Source organism: Mustela putorius, unplaced genomic scaffold, assembly GCF_011764305.1.
Source record: "Mustela putorius furo isolate JIRA1106 unplaced genomic scaffold, ASM1176430v1.1 tig00000174_pilon_pilon_pilon, whole genome shotgun sequence".
In the NCBI taxonomy this organism is placed as follows: Eukaryota; Metazoa; Chordata; class Mammalia; order Carnivora; family Mustelidae; genus Mustela; species Mustela putorius.
This window is the reverse complement of record NW_025421304.1, coordinates 5,460,704-5,479,307: the sequence shown is the minus strand read 5'-3', so window position 1 is coordinate 5,479,307 and position 18,604 is coordinate 5,460,704. Positions and strand designations below refer to the sequence as shown.

The following is an 18,604-nucleotide window of genomic DNA, read 5'->3' as shown; positions in this document are numbered from 1 at the left end:
TCTGTGGGAAAGTCTGCATTTAGGATCTGTGGCCGTACAGGAAGCCCAGAGCTCAGTCACCCTCCCTGCACATGCTGTTCTCCGGGCATCCCAGGGCGGCAGTTTGATAAAAAAATAATAATAATAATAATAAAATGTGCATTCCTTTCCAGGTAGCCCTTCCTCCAGAAGGAAAATGAGCCTCTCTCTCATTAGAGAACACACGTTTGCTGAGCCTCTTCTGGGGGCTAGCCACCATGCTAGGTGAGAACAGAGAACCCCTGGCTATTTTTTGCTGTGAGGGGTGTGGCACTCACCTGGGAAACACAGCTCTTAGAACAAAGGGGCGTCCAGCTCCCTTTTGTTGCCGAACCCCAGGTGTCTGACAAAGGGAAAAGCTGGCTGTGAGAGCCCTCCCCCACCACCGCCCTGCTGCCACCCAAGAGACAGTGAGCTGGGGAATCCATTCACCCCATGCATTTTTTTCATTAATTAAGCAACTGTTTAGTGGGTGCTTTCTGTGTGCCCAGCACTGTGCCAGCACCAATAACACCAATAACAGAAGGCTCAATAACAGAAGGCTTATTTCCCACACAGGGAGGTGGAGAGGATGCCTGTTTTCACCCAGAGGACTTTCCAGGCTGGATGCTTGAACCAGGGGAAAAAGAAGCAGCCTGGGAACGTAGGGCCTCTCTGTGCCTCAATCTCCCCATCTGTGCAATGATGCTCAAAGGCATGCAAGGACTTCCCCAGCCCTGGCACTGCATGGTGGGGGATGGAGGAGGCGGGTGGACTGTGCAGGCTGTCACGAAGTGGCCAGAAGTACAAACCCTCCGCCAGCCACCGAACATCTGTCTGACATTCAAGAGAGCATCTTCTGAGCACAAAAGTCAAGCTTGCCTTCTCCACGGAGTCTCTGAGAGCCAATGTCGTCGGAGCGCAGGGGAATGGTTAAGTCAGAAGTATTTCCTGGGAAAGAGGAGGAAGTGCCGGCGAGGCACAGCCTGCAGGGTGGCCGTGGAGGGGCAGGGCTGTCTCTCCCTAGGAAGGAAGAAAGAAGAAGTCCAAATTAGTCATGTTGTATTACTTCTTTTTATGGCAATGCTCTGAAAGTCTGCAAATGTCAGCATGTTAATTTACTGTCACTCAGTGATATTATTTCATCCTTTCAAAAATGTGTTTCTTGCATTTTCAGTAGCATACTCCAAGTGTTCTCCATCTCAAAGTTTCTATAGATAGTGCGACTACTTTCACTCTGACCGGTGCCAAAATGTAGAAATTCATCGCTGGCTGTAGCCACATATATGTTACGAGTGGAGTCGGGGACTCGGGTTTCCTGCTTGCCGAGCCCGGGGGAGAGGTCTGATTTTTCTCTCTGTTCTTCTACAACCCCTCGTCCTCCTAAAACGCTCTGGGGTTTCTCTCTCAAGGAACGCGCCGAGATAAATCGAATAGAGAGAAATTTTAAGGACTCAGGCATGGCTGGGTTTGTATATTGAAGCCTGAGCCCTCCCCGTCTCCAGACGCAGCCCACCCCCACCCGGCTGCTTCTCCTATGGTGGCAAACTTATTTCAAAAATTCTGATGAAACACTTGGTAAATTTTGTTATTCTGTGATGATAATAAATCATTATAGCCTTAAACACTTCTCTAGCTTGGAGCCTCAGCCACAAATTATCTTGTCATTCTGACCAAAACATTCTCCAAAAAAGCTTGACAAGTGCTAAAACCCAGAACATGAAACCATGTGTTGTTGTGAAAGCAAGATTCAGAAATGTCAATTAATTAGATTAAGAGGCTACTTTTAGCTTTACTCGTGTTGCCAAATAACCCTTAAAATACGCATAGCAGTGGAAATCTACCTCCGCGGTACAGTACTTCTGTGCCGAAGGAAGACAATGGATCGGACTAATGGACGAAATTATTGTATCTGTCAGCTTGCTCGAGAGAATGATCTAGAAGCAAATGTCTTGCTTCTTTTTCTACAATGTGGCTTCCCAAGCTGGGTAAATCCTGCCATTTATGAATTCAAGTAGTTCCCTGCACCCCGCCCCTCTGAAATCGTCTACAGATCTAGAAGGAAAAGTCAAGCCTTTTTTGTACGCCTTTACTAAGAAGATGGATTTTTAATGTCTTTCTGTGCTTTTTTTTTTTTAATTTGCATTTGCATTTTGAAGTTCACTTTGTAAAAAAAAAAATATCGTGGTGAAATTATTTAAATGTTTTTTTATCCCTGTTTCTTGAAAATCTTATCTTTAAATAATCTATATCCTCCATTTTATTTATGCCATAAACTGTTCCTATATTTTAATGGTCTGTTTGCTTTAAAAGGGGTTGTTGGTTTTAATAGCTCAGTTACTATCTTTGTAAACTAAACTCCTTCTGACGAAATTCGAGCAGATCATCTCTGCCTGTGTGTGGAAGGCACATTCCAACCCCTGAAAAGGAAATTTAAGCCAAATAAATGTTCTGCCCAAATTAAAATACATAAAATGAATAGTTAAGTTGGACAAGAGCTGATGGACGGAGCAGTTGGGACATGTGGGTGTTGGGAGAGCTGGCTGCCAGGCAGGGCCTCAGGAGAGAAAACCCAAATGAAATTAATTTCCCGACCCCCTCTGTCCACTCCTCGGGGCTAATTGATTGCAGTGTTGGCATGATGTCTTTCTTGGGCAAGCAAACGGGGCAGGACGGCTGGCATTGGGAAGGGTGATGTGAGGTCGTTCCCTGCGGGGACCTTGGGGGGGGTGGGTCGTAGCCCCTATGCCAGCCATGGCTCAGCGCCTTCTCCACCCCCATCAGTCCTCCTGGGGGAGCGGGGCCAGGGGCTGAAAATTCACCTCCACGTTCTCACGACAGTTGGGCCCACCTTGATTCTATTATAATCCATGTGGATTCTGCCACTAACTTTATGACAGGGCATTTCTGTGGAGGAAGGACACATCTGCTCACGCAAAGAAATGGCGGGGGCGGGTGGGGAGGGCAGGATGGAAGATGCCTGAAGCTGAGAGAGCAGCCCCTCCTCTCTTGGCACGCACAACCTCGCCGCCCACTGCCCACCGCTAGCCCCAGCAGAGAGCGCGAGGAGCCAGAAAGGCACAAGGGCCAGCAGCTCTCTCTCCGAGCTCGGTCCCCGGCCGGAGGGGGCTGGTCAAGGCAAGGTGTGCCCTGGCCGGGGTGGGTGGGACTTCCTGTGGGCGGGACTTCCTGTGAGGAGCCATTTCCGGCAAGATGTCACCGGTGCGGTCCAGGCAGCGGGCGGCGGGGCTCTGCGGCGGCTCGCCAGGTTCCCGCGTCTCATGGTTCCTGCGGGTCCCCCCACGCGTTGTACTTCCCTCCCCTCTCAGCCAATCTCACTGTTCCTAGCCAGCAATGAGGCAATTAATGAGCTGTACAGAAGCCTTAAGTTATCTCTGGAACTAGATGGGTAATAAACACATAAATAAGTAAATAATTAAATAACTAAATAAAATAAAACGGATGAGTGAGGCATCCAGGGCTCCAGTCTCCCTGGAACAAGTAGCACAGGGTAGTGGAAACAGCCAAGGGGGAGAGGGACGCCTGAGCTCTAGAGGCCGCTCTGGGGCTGACCTGGAGGGTTATCTTGGCCCAGTCCCCCTGCCCCATCGGGAGCCCTCCCATGGGGCCGAATAGCCCCCCCAGGTTAATGCCTGCAGCAGAGCAGGGGCCAGATGGGAAATGGGTGTTAGAAGTGGCCAGGCGGCAGGTGCTGTCGGTAACTCCTGAGCCCCTCCTCTGTAACCGTCGAGGGCTTCCTACTGCAAGACCCTGGTCTCTAACCTGGGGGGACCACAGTCTTCCATGTTCGGGGAGCAGTGCTCAGCCAGGTTCCCACCGGAGTGGAGAATCCCCATCTGCCTGACCCTGAGATGGGACCACGCGGGGACTCATCTTGCCACAGTCCTGCACAGCTTTCCAGCAGGCTCAAGTCCCTTTGACCCTGGGGGCAGCCTGCAACTTGGTGTACCTGGAACTGTCTTCCTCTCCTTTCCTGTCTCACCACTCCCTGCCCTTCCCCCACTGGCTTCCACCTGCGCTTTCTGGAATCACCTGTCAAAGGAACAGCCTCCACTTCCTGAGGATCCTTGCAGATAAGACAGAAGGTGGGGCAGGGTGGGGGGGCCACCTAAGAGCTGATGCTCCTGCTGAAATGGGCAGCCACGTGCTGTCACGGAGGAATGTGGCCTCTAGAAATCTGTCTGAAATCTCCCGATTTTCAAAAGTTGGCAACCGATTGAAGTTAGTTTTGTTTGGTGTTTTAAGTGTGGCTGACACCAAGCAATTGGCAGGTCATACTCAGTCCATAGGCTACGTCTGACAACACATACTTGCTAAATATTCCGTGTTCAGTTCAGGTGCCAGAGAGTCCAGCTTTCTAGAATTTACTTTCTAGTAAATTCTGGCCCACAGCCATATCAGGGTCTAGGAAGTACAACAGAAAGGACCAGTGGCCTTTGGGCAGGGAAGCCCACCCTCTCTGCAGGGCTCTAGGCCTCTAGCTGTATCTTAAGAGAGCAGCCCAGAGCTTCCCAAGGTCAGAAGTGTCCACAGACACTTCTGGGCCAAGGAAGAGGAGATGCTGCCCACTCTGCCCCATACCTGCCACCAGGAGAAGCTGCCCCTGGGGCCCAGCGGAAATCCCATAGCTTGTCTTCTCACCAGGCTTATCCCTACAGCCCCCTAGAAAATTGAGATCCTTTATTTAGAGGAGCCCCCTCCCGAGGAAGCCCATGAGCTCATCACCCCCTTGGCAAAGCTGAGGCTCTAGGTACTACTCCAGATACAAAGAGAAACATCTACCAACCTGTACACAGAACCATCTGTATCCCAAATTTGAACCCTAGGTGTACAGCTTGAACCTGACCTTGCAACAGAGGAAGTACTGCTGCTTCGGGCCTGGAACCAAGTTGAGATGAACTTGTGACCCCACCCCTGCTGAGCAGAATCACAGCTGTTGTCCAGGAAGGACCCAATCCTGGCCACCCAGGGTGCTGCTTCCCACTATGGTGACAGGAAACTCCTTCCCCTTAAGTTTGCCGAGCAGGACCTATGAGCAGGACATACATTGAGGGGAGAACTGCCCAAGCATGAAGCCAAGAAGGGTGGGGTGTGGGAGACAGAGAGAGGTAGAAAGAGAGGGGGAGAGAGAGAGAGAAACAGAGACAGAGAGGGAAAGAGAGGGAGAGAGAGAGAGAGAAACAGAGACAGAGAGGGAAAGAGAGAAGAGGGAGAGACAGAGATAGAGACAGACGGAGAGAGAAACAGAGACAGAGAGGGAGATTCCTGGATATCACTTAAGCCCCGATGTCCAGCAGGAGCTGACATCACTATGCCTGGACTTCATATACCTGGGCCAAACTTAGTTTCTTCGCTTGAGATCCTGAGCCAATTCTTGCCGACAGCATCTCAGTGAGCCCTCCTGACCCCCAGGCCTGGAATGGAAGGGGCACCCCATGAATTGTAAATTCCGGAAGGCAGCAAGAGGGAGCCGAGTGTGCTGAGACCCACCGCCAAGGTCCATGTGTGGACTTCAGGGAGCCCACGGACCCTGTCATTAAGCCAATGAATAGATGTGCCCTTTCTACTTTGTAAGCCCTACAAGAACAAGAAACTGTGGAAGAATCCTAGAAAGACCCCGCCCCCCATGTGAGAAACCCTGGAATGGATAAAGAAAACATCTATGGGCACAGCTTAATTTCAGGTGATCCAATGGGAGCATCTCAGGAGGTGACACAGGCTAAGGCCATTGGCTTCACCATCTCTAGGTGCAGCCACAGAAGGCAGCCAAGCCACCAGCCTTCCAACAGTTTCTGACAAAGAGGGGCCGTGGCCGCCTGCGCCCTCCTCTCCCTGTCATCTCCAATCTTTTTTTTTTTTTTTTTTTTTTTTTTTGTCATCTCCAATCTTATCCGACCCTCAAGGTCCAGCTCAGACTTGCCTCGTCACACACAGGCTCCCTGCCAGGAGACCTCAAGTTTCAGGGACCGAGCCTTGTGATCCCACTTTGTTTGCTGCCCAGCCTCAGTCTTACTCCGACGTCTGACACTTATTTGTCACTACCATTTTGTCTCCTTTTTCCAGCTGGGCTCCAAACTCACTCAAGTCCAGTACGGGTCTTAGGCGTTTTTCCCTCATTCCTGATGCTGGCCACCAAGGTGGACAGGTTGCGCTCTGGTCACCTGGGGAGGTGAAGGCTCAGCACCCCCCCGGGGAATTGTGCAGGGTCCCAGAGTCCTTATCGGTGCCCCCACCTCATGCCTCAGCACACAGAAACGCCTCAGACCTTCTTTCAAGACCAGTGGGTCCCCATGTTTAGGAAAACGAACCCCAACTACCAAACAGGTCATGGTTCCAAAGTCCCCTACACAGACTGGGTAGTTAGGACTCTCGGGAAGTCTGGACACCCTCTGCCATCTGCTCCAGAGCCTGCAGTGAGCCCTTGCCCCAGGCCCCGTGTCCTTCCCCTGCTCCACTCTGTCCTAGTCCTGTCTCTCCCTGGTGGAGAGACAGGGGCTGGCTTTCCAGTGAGCACCTCACATCTCTGCCTTTGCGTCTGATTTAGGGGAAGGGGTCCGTCTCTTCTACAGCCATGAGAGGACCCCCCCAGCCCCCAACCCCTGGATCAGACTCCTGCAAGGGTGGGGCTGGAGGGGGTCTAGAGAGCAGAGAAAGCAACACAGACCCCCAAACACATTCTTGTCTGTGATCATTTTTCCTGGGTTACGTGCTGCCTTGTTGATCACGTGAATATTGACAACCTCTGAGAAGGCTATAATAAGAAGCTGGAGAAAGCCATTGAAGGCAGGTTCCGTCTGTTTGATAGTCAACCTTCGAGGAGTGCAGAGATGGCATCCTTCCCCCCTTCCCCACCCCTCAGGCCTGGGTCCAGCCCTCTGGCTTAGTACGCCCCACCCCACCCACCCTGGGGAGCATCTGGGGTGTTGGGCAGCCCGTGATGAAGCTGTAGGCCCATGAGTCTGGAGACCCAGTCCCTGACTGAAACGTACCGGCCCCAGGTCAAACTCTTTCCAGAACCATGGCTCCTTTGGAGGTGGGGGATTGAGTGGGGAGGAAGGGGGTGGCTGGCTTTACGCTCAGCCTGCATTTCTAGTGCTTCTGCAAACAGGAGTCTGGCTGACCTTCCTGATAGCGACAGTGGGCCGGGGGAAGGCGACACCTACACATGGTTCCCACAGCCACTCCAGCTGGCCTCCCTCTCCAGATGCTGGGAGCGAAAACAACGTGAGAGAAGGCCTTTATTTCTTTGGGGGTGTCCAAACAGGAGGATGCCCTCTTAGCTGGGGGCTTCCAGCCACATCCCAGCAACGGCATCCCTGTGTCTCTTCACCACGGAGAGGGGACAGCCGCCGGGATCGCGGCAGACTGGCACAGCATCTCGGGTCTGGGGCTGGGGGGCCTTCCCCTGGGTGGCCCAGGGCTGCGGGTGGGCAGGGCTGAACGAGGACCGCATCACATGCGTCCCGGGCCCAGGCGCAGCAGCACCGCCTGCTCGCAGGTCTGCGCACCAGCAGGAAAGCCTTCCTGCTCTCCCCCGCCCTAGCCACATCGACTTCTTTCTGAGGGCTGTCACTGCAGCCCTTCAAACCCATTTGACTGGGTTGGAGCACATCACACTGTCACCAACTCAGTTTTCATTAGGCGGCTGCTTCTCTGTTAGCCTAGCCAAGCAGAAGAACTCAAACACATGCACAAATTAAATCGACATCCAAACTCCACCAATATACAAAGCAATTTAAATGATATTCATTAGAGCGATGACAAGCCCTGATGAGGCTTTCAGGAGCCGGGTCCTTCAGCTTTTGCCGACTCGGTTTCATGGTCACTGAGGCGGAACTCCCGCGACTGTACCTCCATTTTTTTTTTTTTTTTTTTAGCTAAGAAAATGACTCCTTCCTGACACACCTACCTCATTCTCTCTCTTCTCTCTCTCTGTCTCTCTTCCTCCCCGCTTCATCGCCGCCCGAGTGTGGCCGGCCCTGGCTCCCGGATGCAGGTATGGCCCTGAACCAGGGTTGCCGCATAAAGGAGAAAAGCAGCCAGTCTGACTTCTTTTTTCCATAAATGCTCCAATTAAAACAGATTTCAGTTTCTCGTAATTTCATTTCACTTGGCCTGGGAGATCTCTAACTCACAATTATGACGGTCGTAAATGTGTCCCTGGAATCCTGCGGTGGGAAAAGAAAAAAAAAAGTAATGGAAGTGAGATGTTGAAACGCAATAATTTTTAAAACATAAACCGCTCCCCCCCTCCAAATTTAAAAAAGTCTTTTCTGAAGTCCTATTTCTATATTTTAATTTTTAAAGAGAGAGAAGGACGGACCCCTTGCCCACCCCCACTGCTGCTACCTGGGGCTGCACCAGGGGACTCACCGTCCTCAGGTGTGGGGGTTAGGAGCCACGCCAGCCTTCCAGCCATTTCTCAGTGTCCAAGCCCCAGAGAAGGATTCAAGTCCAGTTGGGCAAAGAGAACAGCTCAAGAACTGTGGGATTATTCGCCAGCTAAGGGCAGAGCAAGGTCACGGCCACATCCATCAGATCTCTGGGCTTTGGAGTTCACAGCCCAGATAATATCCACAGCAGGTGGAATGATCAGCAACTTCATACACTGATGCGTGCACTTCTGTTTATAATTTTATGCTCAAGGTTAATTATATGTGTCCTTGGCTTTGATCAGAGATATTTAGCACGTGAGAATGTTGCCTGCGCCCATATTGGCAAAGGAAGGATTCTTAGAAATACCCAGGACTGGAAGCACACTTTTGTCTTCAAGCCCTGAGCTCTTTCTTACTTGGGAAAAGCAGCACTGTCCGGAGGAACTTTCTGGGAGGACGGGGGCATTCTGTATCTGGGCTGCCCCCCAAAGTGTAACTGCTAGCCATGTGTGACTACTGAGTGCTTGGAATGTGCCAGGTATGACTGAAGAACTTAGCTTTTCATTGTAATCAACTTGAATTTGAGGAGTCACATGTGGCTGGTGGCCACCGTATTTCACAGCACGGGTTAGACAGTAAATAACAGTGTATCCTAATTTCTGAGTAGCTAATTGTGGACGTTAATCTCTGGAAAGAGGTCACCTTGCTTATCACCATTATCATCAGGAATGATTTATTAGGAATATATTAGTACATGACATGACATGAAGGTGGTGGAGAAGCAGTTCTTCTGATCTTCCATCCTTGGGATTTAATTTTGAAAACACCTGGCTCTTTGGACTAGAGATAGGGCCCTGACCCCCAAATGCTGAGCCTCAGGAAGCCGCCAACTTTGCTCTAGATCATTCCCCATGTCCAAAGTTGTGGTCTAACTGAGTCACCATTGGTCTGTCCAGACATCACAGACCGTCAGGCCACTGACCGACAATCTGTCACATTCATTATCTTGGCTGCACAGGGAACAACGTCCCAGATCAAAGGTGCTTTGGGATGTCCTTGGAACTGGGTTGGCTTGCCTTTTAAACTGTCCTGGGGGGTGGGGGAGGGTGCTCTTGGCAAGTCCTCGGGGAGAGAAAAATGGTGCCTCTGAGACCAGCAGCATCTCCCTCTGGCTTGGAGAAACCCAATGGAGTGCAGGGAAAATCAAGCACGTCCCTGGAAACAAAACCCTGTGTGGGACCGCTACTCTGCACTGACACGGGGAGTTCAGCCCTGGGCTGCCCAGCGCCGCCACACCACGCACACGAAGGTGGGCTTTGTTAGAAAGGAGCTTTTCTTCTCAGAAGCTTTATGTTGAGAAACAGAGCTGAAGCCTTCCCCAAAGGAGTGAGACTGTTCCCAAAGCTAACTATAGCATGTTTTGCAAAGGCCAGCACACTCTGGAATTGCGTGGGCACACAGGCATGAGTACCTTTTCCGAGGCTCCCGAGGTCAGCTGCAGGCTGAAAGGCATCGACTGGGAAGGGGGTCCCACGGGAAGTGCATTTTCAGGTTTCCTTTTGCCAAAGATTACACGTGCTTACTAATAAATCCCTAGGGAGAAAAAAGGTTAGTGTTTCTATTACCAAAAGAATAACTATCTGGCAGAGTAAAAATGGTAATTTCTCCATTAGCTAAAAGGATAATGGCTATTATTTTAAAGTTAAAGTATTTATTATTAAAGAGTGGCGCTGGGGTTTGTGTGTTTTCCTTTTTATGATTGCTTCCTATAATACAAAGTGTATTGTTTTTGTGCTAAATAGTCAACAGAATAAAATGCCATTGCAATTTTCCAATTTCAAAAGAACTTCACAGATGAATTTAAAAAAATAAAATCATTTATTTTTTTTTCTTTCTTATTCGATGACTTAGAAATCTCTGGAGATAACAGTTTTAACAGCGGATTTGCGAAAGGCAGCCTTGCTTCCCATCAGCTCCTGTCCTCTCCACCGTCAGGGTTCTTCTGCTCTCAAGAAAGCACTCAGCTCTCCTCAGCACTGGGACACCTTTCTTTTCTAGTATTTCTTTGGTCACCAGACCTCATGGCATGGTCGGTGGTCAGGGGTTGGGGGTAGGGAAGTCGACCTAGCTGGAGTGGTCTGAACTTGGGAAAAGGAATCTTTCCAGGTTGGGAGAGGCCACAGCCCTGAATTCTGCTGCAGAGGCTCACACTTTCACCTGAGCAGAACACCCTGGGGAGAGACATCTCTTTGGTGGCTATCAATATACATATTTTTTTCTTTTCTCTTTGCAGAATGAAAATAGAACGGAGATGCCAGGGAGATCTGGGTCCTCATCATAACCAACCCTCTCTAACTATGTACGATTTGGGTTAATTATAGAATTCTTGCTGCCTAAAACTTAAAGATACATCACTGATATTTTTGCTAAATGTTGACTGCAGCGAATAGCTAAGATGTGGCATATTGATTTCTTGTTGTGAAGTGAGCTGTTCAAGCTCCATTTAAGATTTTCATCTTGCATGTAGCCCTGAGCACATCATAGCACCATAAATTAGTTAAATTGCACATTTATCACAAATGTTATTTTAAGATACTGTGTAAATGTGATGGCTGGAAGATATACAGTAGGACCGCAACAAGCCTGGGCTTGGGCGGGGTGAGGTCGGGGTCACCAACACACCTGTGATTAAAACCTCCCTCACTTGGCACCGTCCCTCCTCCTCCCAGGGCCTGTCTAAAGACCTGACTGGGAGGCCCCATCCCTTTCCTACTCACATTCTCCACCGGCCCCAAACGCAGGAGAATCAGCGCACAACTATGGGAGATTCCGCATCCCCCTTTAGTTCTGCCCGTTTTCTCTCCAAGCAATCGGGGTCATTCTGGGCTGGGAATGGAAGGCTCTCCCAGCAGTGGCCCTCTCTCCGGCCAGGAGAGGGTGCGGTGGGTGGTCTCCGGAGTAAATGGCCCTACAGTTGCAAATGGGGTGAGGCCCTAGCCAGTCCTTGCCCACCTCCTCCCAGGATGCACGGTCTGGGGGACTGTCACGAGGCCAAATTATGTTGGTGCTCACAACTAGGGCCCTCAGCTCCCTGACTGACCGTGCTTCCTCCCGAGGCAACACTGACTTCTGAGCGCTGTTCTTGCGAGCATCCTTTCCCGGTGCCGGGCTCCAAGTGCCAAATGGGCGAGATCACCCGGTGCCCACCTTGGCTCTAAACCCTCACTTCCACACTCAAAGTGAAAAGTCCTGAAGATAATCCTGGGGTGGGGTGAGGACGAGATGGGCAGAGTGGAGGGTTCTTCTCCCAAACTCTAAAGTGGGGGGAGGGGCAGGCACGCTCACTTGCACAAATCCTATCTCCCTTCAAGCCACATGGGCCTGGTGGTGATGGAAGTGTTGTCAGTTTAATCTGTTAGACGCAGGACTTTGGATTCTAATAAACCGATGCTATATTTAACCTGTGAAAAATTCAAGAGTGGAAATCTGGGCTCCAGGATGTGAAGACGCGGGAGGCACGGGAGGGAGGGTGCTGTCCCCTGAGCCCGGTTCCAGGGGGCGCCGGTCCCCTGGAGGAATACACTGCGTGCCATAGACCTTCCAGGTAGAGGCCCACGGGGGCACACCGCTACTCAGACCGGGACCAGGGCAGAGAAGGAGATGGGAAGGAGCCAGGCCCGCTGCCCAAAAGGGAAAGCCCGCGGCGCCCCGCCCACAGGCGCAGCCCAATCGTAAGGCTCCATCACCAGCGAGAGCAGAGCCAGCCCGGTGCTCCCGATTTGCCAAAAACCCGTCTGAAACTCTAGTGAGGTTCTCTCTAAAAACCCGCAGAGACACGGATTGCCGAGAGAAAGTAGAGCAGACAGAAATTTTGGACTCATCTTGACAAAAGGGGTGGGGATGAACGGGAAGAAACGTAGGCGTGTTGCCGAACATCTCTGAAAGGGTTTAATTTGAATTTTTAATAAAAGAGTATTTTTTTTTTTAAGTTGAGGTGTTTTATGTATTACATGGATGTAATACATCTCTCATTTGTATAATTCTAGGTTAGGAGCTCCGATTTCGTATAACTGCAGGAGTAGTTTGAATGGAGTAATAAAGGTATTTTACAATTTTACATGATGTTCCCAGCGTTTTGTTGGCATGATTTGCCGAGGCTAATAAAAGCTTGTGATTATCATATAAATGCTCTCCCCACTCCTCCCGTGTGTGGGTTCAGTCCCCTCCCCTCCACACCACCACCCTGCACCTTGCTATCTGGGCACAGCAGAGAGGGCTCTGGTCCCAGAGCCCACCTTCCCAGCGTGGCTCTGTTTCCTGCAACATGAAAAGCCCAAGTCCACAGGAAGGAACCACCCTGCCCTGAGTCTGAATCTTCCCCACACCTGCCTCCTACAGGGCTCGGGGCCCTGACGCCTCCCACGCACTTGCAGAAGGGAGACCGAACCCCCAGACCCCCACGAGGGTCACCAGGGGCAACCCTCAAAGCTCTGCTCCCTAATCGTTCCTTCGAGGAGAGAAGCTAACCTCACGCGAATGTCTTCCTCTCTTTAGCATTCTTTTCTCAGGGAAAATTCTGTCCACGCAGCCTCTGAGAAAGAGGGCTCCCTGCTATCCAAACGCCAAAGTTCACTAAAACTCCCCTGATTTACGGGCAGCTTCCGACTGCCAGCACCTGGCAGACACAGCAACCGACTCAGTCATAAACAGATCGCATACAATTTAATTTTAATGTGCTCGTTAGCCGTAGCACATTTCAGACAGAATTGTGAACGCAACACAAAATTATAGCAAAAAGACAATTTTAATGCTGCCGTAGAAAAAAGGGTTATATGAAGAGTCACATAATGGTGGTTCATTGTCAACAACAAAACAGGGCACAGAGTGTGTTACAGTGTCTGTGCTGCTTACATGCCAATATTTTATACATAGGTTCTCGTATGGTGTCAGCTGTCAGTTACTTCTGCAAATTAACTGCCAAAAATGGAGAAGAACAGAATCACTTGGAGAGCCGGTAACCACGGGTTACCTTTCATAAGCCTAAAGATAAAACTGCAGTGTGGGATCTTGGGAGAATAATTAGGAAGAACAAAACAGAAAGTTACCAATCGGAAGGAAAAGGCATCCTACAATATGGGAGAGCCACCGAGAGGGCTTATAAATTAGTGGAAGAGGTTGTGTCACAGAATGCCTCGTGACTTTTTAAGCAAAGTATTACAGTACAAACATTTTAAAGGCTTTATCAATGCTTCGGAGATACAGTACAACTTCTTTTTGTTGCTGTTCCTCTTTTTTTTTCTTTTCTCTTTTCAGATAGACTTAACCCTTTGAGCACTGAGTTTATTTTGCGCATTCTTTGACTTCTAATAAATACCTTTAAAAATCATGTGCAAAATAGTTATTATGCCCGCCACGGATGTCGTTTCCTGCCTCGTGTATTCAGACTGCTCAAAACAAATGATAATATGATGCTAATAAATATGTATAATTTAAACATGAACCTATCAATATAGATGTACTGTATAGCAAAACAAACAATCATACTTTGCTTTCAGATAATGTTTCTGTATACTTTATAAATGCTATCTGTGGTATCTTCTGTATAATTTACAATGTTTGCATGTAAAAACAAACAAACAAACAAAAAAAAACCCCATAGACCTTTAAAAAACTAAAAAAAAACAAAAACAAAAACAAAAAAAAAACAAAAAAACCCTAAAAAAAAAAATAAAAGAAAGAAAGAAAGAAAAGAGAAAAAAGAAATATACACTATACATAGGCACGGCTTATGCCCGGAGCATAGCAGGTACATAAAACACTGTTGCTATAAATGCAGGAAAAAAAGGTCATTTAAACCACAATCACATTTTCCATAAGAGAGTCTGAAATCTATACAATATATACATCTATGTTTCAATGTGAAAATAATATTCTTTTAAATTTCAAGGCGTGTTATACCCCTGCAGACCTGCATAAAGGGAGGTTCATATTATTAATTTTAACTAAGCTGGTAAGGAGTTTAAAAAACAGAGCTTCATACATTATTATTATTTCATTTTATTTTTTAACCAAATTAATGCAAAAGTGCTTCAAAGTACTCAGAGGGCTAAAGATGAAAGGGTGAGAAACGCTGGCACACTCGCGCCGCGTAGAAGAAGTGTGCCCGATTTCGTTATAAATGCTTAATTAAACTGTCTGTTAATGCATGCAGCTTGAAGCATCAGAGGATGCTCACAACTCAATCCCATTTACACAAAGTTCCAAACACTTACCACTGCGTTTTAACCTTCATATTTTACCAGTAACAACAGCTGATTATGCACCTCTATTAAACACTGTACAGTTATACAAAACAGTCCAGCCCAGAGTGATTCTCCGCAGTTAAAATAAGAACATGTGCCAAGAACAAGACAGAGGGGCCTTAAGGTGCCTGCAACCGTTCTCCCTCAAAGCAAATTACAGTCATCCTCCTCGAAAGCAAACGCTACTGCTTCTCTAGCTCGGAAACGTACAGAAGGTGGTCTTCTGGGGACTTCCCGTGCGTTTTGCTAAGGTGAAGTTTAACCGCGTGCTTGCTCGCAAAGGTCCGATTGCAAAGTTTGCACTGGTAGGAGGTCCCTAGGTCCTCCTCGGGGGAGGACGTCACCAACTTTTCCGAGGGCGACTTGGTCTGTGCTATCTGATTATTAATCTGTTCGGTGGACAGTTTAGACAAGTCCCGGAGCCGGAAGCCCAGGTGTGACTCGAGGTGACTGATGTACGTGGAAGGAGTCCTGATCTGCGACGCACAGTCGTTACAGAAGAACACGGGGTGGCCGGTGTCCAAGTTTTTGAGGAACTTTGTCCCACCTGTCCTTCGCAGCTGGTATTTCACGTTGGCCAGCCAGTGGCTGATGGTGGTCATGGACAGCCCGGTGAACCTCGAGATGTGCATTCGCTCCTGCGGGCTCAGGTCTGACATGATGTACTTGCCCTCGGACGTCTGCCGGAGGCTGGCTGCGAACTGGGCCTGGAGGATCAGCAGGTGCTGCGGGTTCCAGTTTGACTGGCGGCCCTTCCTCTTCTGGGCGGGCGTCGCCTCCTCGGCCTCCTCCAGCGTGGCCCCGTCAATGTCAGACTTCTCAGAGATGCTGGAAGGAGTGGAGGACTTTGACGTGTGGCTCTCTGTCAAGTTCTTCAGCATATCGGATATATCTGACAAGGCATTCTCGCGTAGCGGCGAGTTTGACATGAATGATACGACGGCAGATGTCTTTGCCGTTGTCACCGTGGATGAGGAGGTTGCCGGGGACGTGGACGTGGGTGACAAAAGCACTGAACCCAAAGAGCAGCCCTTGTCACTCTTCCCTTTCGTCAAGTCTATGGGCTGGTCGTTGTTGACGTGGTAGAAATAGCGGTCGAGGTGGTCCGCCTTCTTGGACTGGAGGGGCGGCGGGGTGGCCACGGCCGCCTTCTCGGCCAGGCTATTGCTCATCTTGAAAAGCATGCTCATGGGGTCGAGGGCGGGCAGGGAGGGCTTGGCGGCCTTGCCCAGGTGGATGTTCATGACTGACTGGAGGGCACTCAGGGGGTTCACGAAAGGCTGCTCGGGCGGGTGGTCGGTGATGATGGCCGTGCTGCTGCTCAGGCCGCTACTCATGGCCTTCACCAGCTCCTTGCCATTCTCCACCGGCTCGGCCGGGGGGCTTCCCTCCTTGCACCCGTCCCGCTGAGGGCTGGGGCTGCCCTCCTGGCTCTTAAAGCCCCCGTCGCTGGATGCCTCCATCTTGATAGGCTCACTGACGTCGCTGCTGCACGGGGACGGGGTGGCCCGCTTCGGCGGAGACAGCTTACCCTCCGGCTCCTTCAGCTTCTCCTCCACTTTGGCAACTTTCTCCGTGACTTTCTTCACCAGCTCCTCCATGGCGTGAAAGTTGGTCTTGGGCATGGGTGAGGTCTGGCTGCTGGGCGGGGAGACCAGGGTCTGGTTTTTCGTAGGAGACACGATCTCGCTGTTGCCAAACATGGGTTTCAGGGGCGCGCTCTTCCCCGAGGAGCCCAGGGACAGCTTCATCATGTTGGGGAGCTGGTAGGCGGCGTGGATGCTGGGGTAGCCCCCCCAGCTGGGGGTGCCGTTCTGGGCTTTGTTGATGGCGGACGTCACGGTGTTTTCCAGGGACTTGAGGATATCCAGTCCCCCCTTGGGGCTCTCCTCGAGGTCGTTCTCCGTCAAGTAGTGGTACTTGGAGGAGATGTCGTACTTCTCCTCTTCCTCGCAGGGCTTCTCCTTCTCCTTGGGCTTCTCGTCGGCGGCCGCCTTCTCCTTGTCGACCTCCTTCTTGACCTCCGCGCTCAGCTTCGGGGAGACGCTCGCGGGGGTGTTGGTGGGGGACGTGAAGGTGGTGGCGGCCAGGGGCACGGATTGCACCTTCTCGTCCAGCAGGGTGGTGATGGTGGGCGTGACGGGCGTCTCCATGATGGGCTTGCCTTTCTTCATGGCCGAGTTCGTGACCTTGATGAAGTGGCCAGGTGACCATCATGTGGGCGGTGAGCTCCTGCAGCGTGTCGTGGGAGCTGCCGCACTCCATGCACTTCAGGATCTGGGACTTGCGGGCTTCAAAGTGCCAGGCGTAGCTGGCCCCGTTCTGGTGGCCGTACCGGTTATTTGGCGTGATGTAGGGGTTGGAGTTCTTCTGAAGCACGTCGTTGATATCCGCCATCGCCGCCTTGGGGGTCCCGCCCGTGGAGTCCGGGGAGCTGGGCAGCTCCAGCTCCAGCGAAGCTTTCTTCCGCGCGGCGGGGATGATTTTGGCTGCGACGGGCGTGACGGGTTCCTTCAGAGGCACTTTTTGGTAGTGTTTTGTTTTGATCATGTGGACACTCAGGTCCTGCAGGGACTCGAATGAGTGGCCGCAGTACATGCACTTCAGCACCTTCTGGGCGTCCTCCTTGCCCTCCATCTCCAGCAGCGAGCGCTTGCGGGGCTTGGACCAGCGCTTGGGGTTGTTGTTGTCCGTCTCGTGGTTGTCATCGCGGTAGTGCCCGGTCTCGTTCATGTGCACCGTGAGCTCCACCAGCGTGTCGTAGGCGGCGCTGCAGTCTTTGCAGCGGAACTTGCTGGCGCCCGTGAAGATGGAGCCGTAGAGCTTGCTGCTCTGCCGGTAGAGCTGCACGGTGCTGAAGAGGCTGGGCTCGGGCAGCACGCGGCTCTGGGACACCTGCTGCAGCGTCTTGGCCATGGCACTCTGGTGCCAGTCGAAGCTCCCGCTGCCGCAGCTGCTGCTGCTGCTGCTGCTGCTGCTGCTGCTGCCGCCGTTGTTTTTCTCGGACGAGGGCTGGTGCAGGTTGAGGTGCAGGTTGGACCAGTACGAGTTGGACAGGAAGTTATTGTACACGGCCTTCATCTGCTCCAGGCTGTCCGACACGGTCGTGTCCTCCAGGGGGACGGCCGCCTCCTTGGTCTCCTCCTCGTTCTTGATGGAGCCGCTCTCGAAGTCGGCCATGCGGTCGCTGGTCTCGCTGATGTGCGACTCGCTGTCCATCTCGTGGCTGGAAAACTCAGCCGCCGGGGAGTTCTGGTAACTGGGGCAGGCCTTGCTGAGCTCCTTCTCGGGGCACATGTACTTGGCCGAGGGCTCCCCATCGACCGTGCTCTCCTCGGGGTCTAGGTCCTCTTCCACTAGGGCGGCGGCCTTTAGCTCCTCGGAAACATAGGCTGCCGCGATAGCAGGTGCGAAGGCGGGGCGGGCAGGACAGACGGACAGGTCCCAGACGGGGATGAGGAGGGAGAGAAACGAAGAAAGGAAGGAAGGAAGGAAGGAAGAAAAAAAAAAAAAAGCGTTAGTGAGGGCTGAGCTTACCTAGAATATTTTCTCAACTCTCAGGAAAACGCAGCAAAGCGGACGGGCCCATAGATTTGGAAAAATTAAATAGTTAAAATGGGGTGTTTCTTTGGAGCAAAGGAAAAAAAAAAGTCTGCTCTTCAAACATAATTTGCCACCTTATTCTTCTCAAGGGGCAACAGCTTGAAATTAAAACTAAATTTGAAATTAATGAAGCACATTCTGGAGGTGGCATTCATTTCTAAAGTAATAAATTACTTGTATCAACCTCAGAGACAGCAGTTCCTGTCTGTCAATTAATATGTCTTATGCTTCTCCTACCCCTAATGCATTTCTTAACAGACAGATTCACAATTTAAATTAAGCAAGCATTTTTTACTCATTACATTT

At 50.8% G+C, this 18,604-nt stretch overlaps 1 protein-coding gene across 1 annotated transcript in view; it reads right to left on the bottom strand.

Annotated features, from left to right (window-relative positions):
• Nucleotides 1-13,096: 13,096 nt before the first annotated feature.
• TSHZ3 (teashirt zinc finger homeobox 3) overlaps nt 13,097-18,604 on the bottom strand; it is a 71,616-nt gene continuing 66,108 nt past the window's right edge. The window contains 2 exon segments of the mRNA XM_004765222.3: nt 13,097-16,899; nt 16,901-18,087. Of these exon segments, the coding sequence (XP_004765279.2) occupies nt 14,878-16,899; nt 16,901-18,087 (3,209 nt within the window). The 3' untranslated portion in view covers nt 13,097-14,877.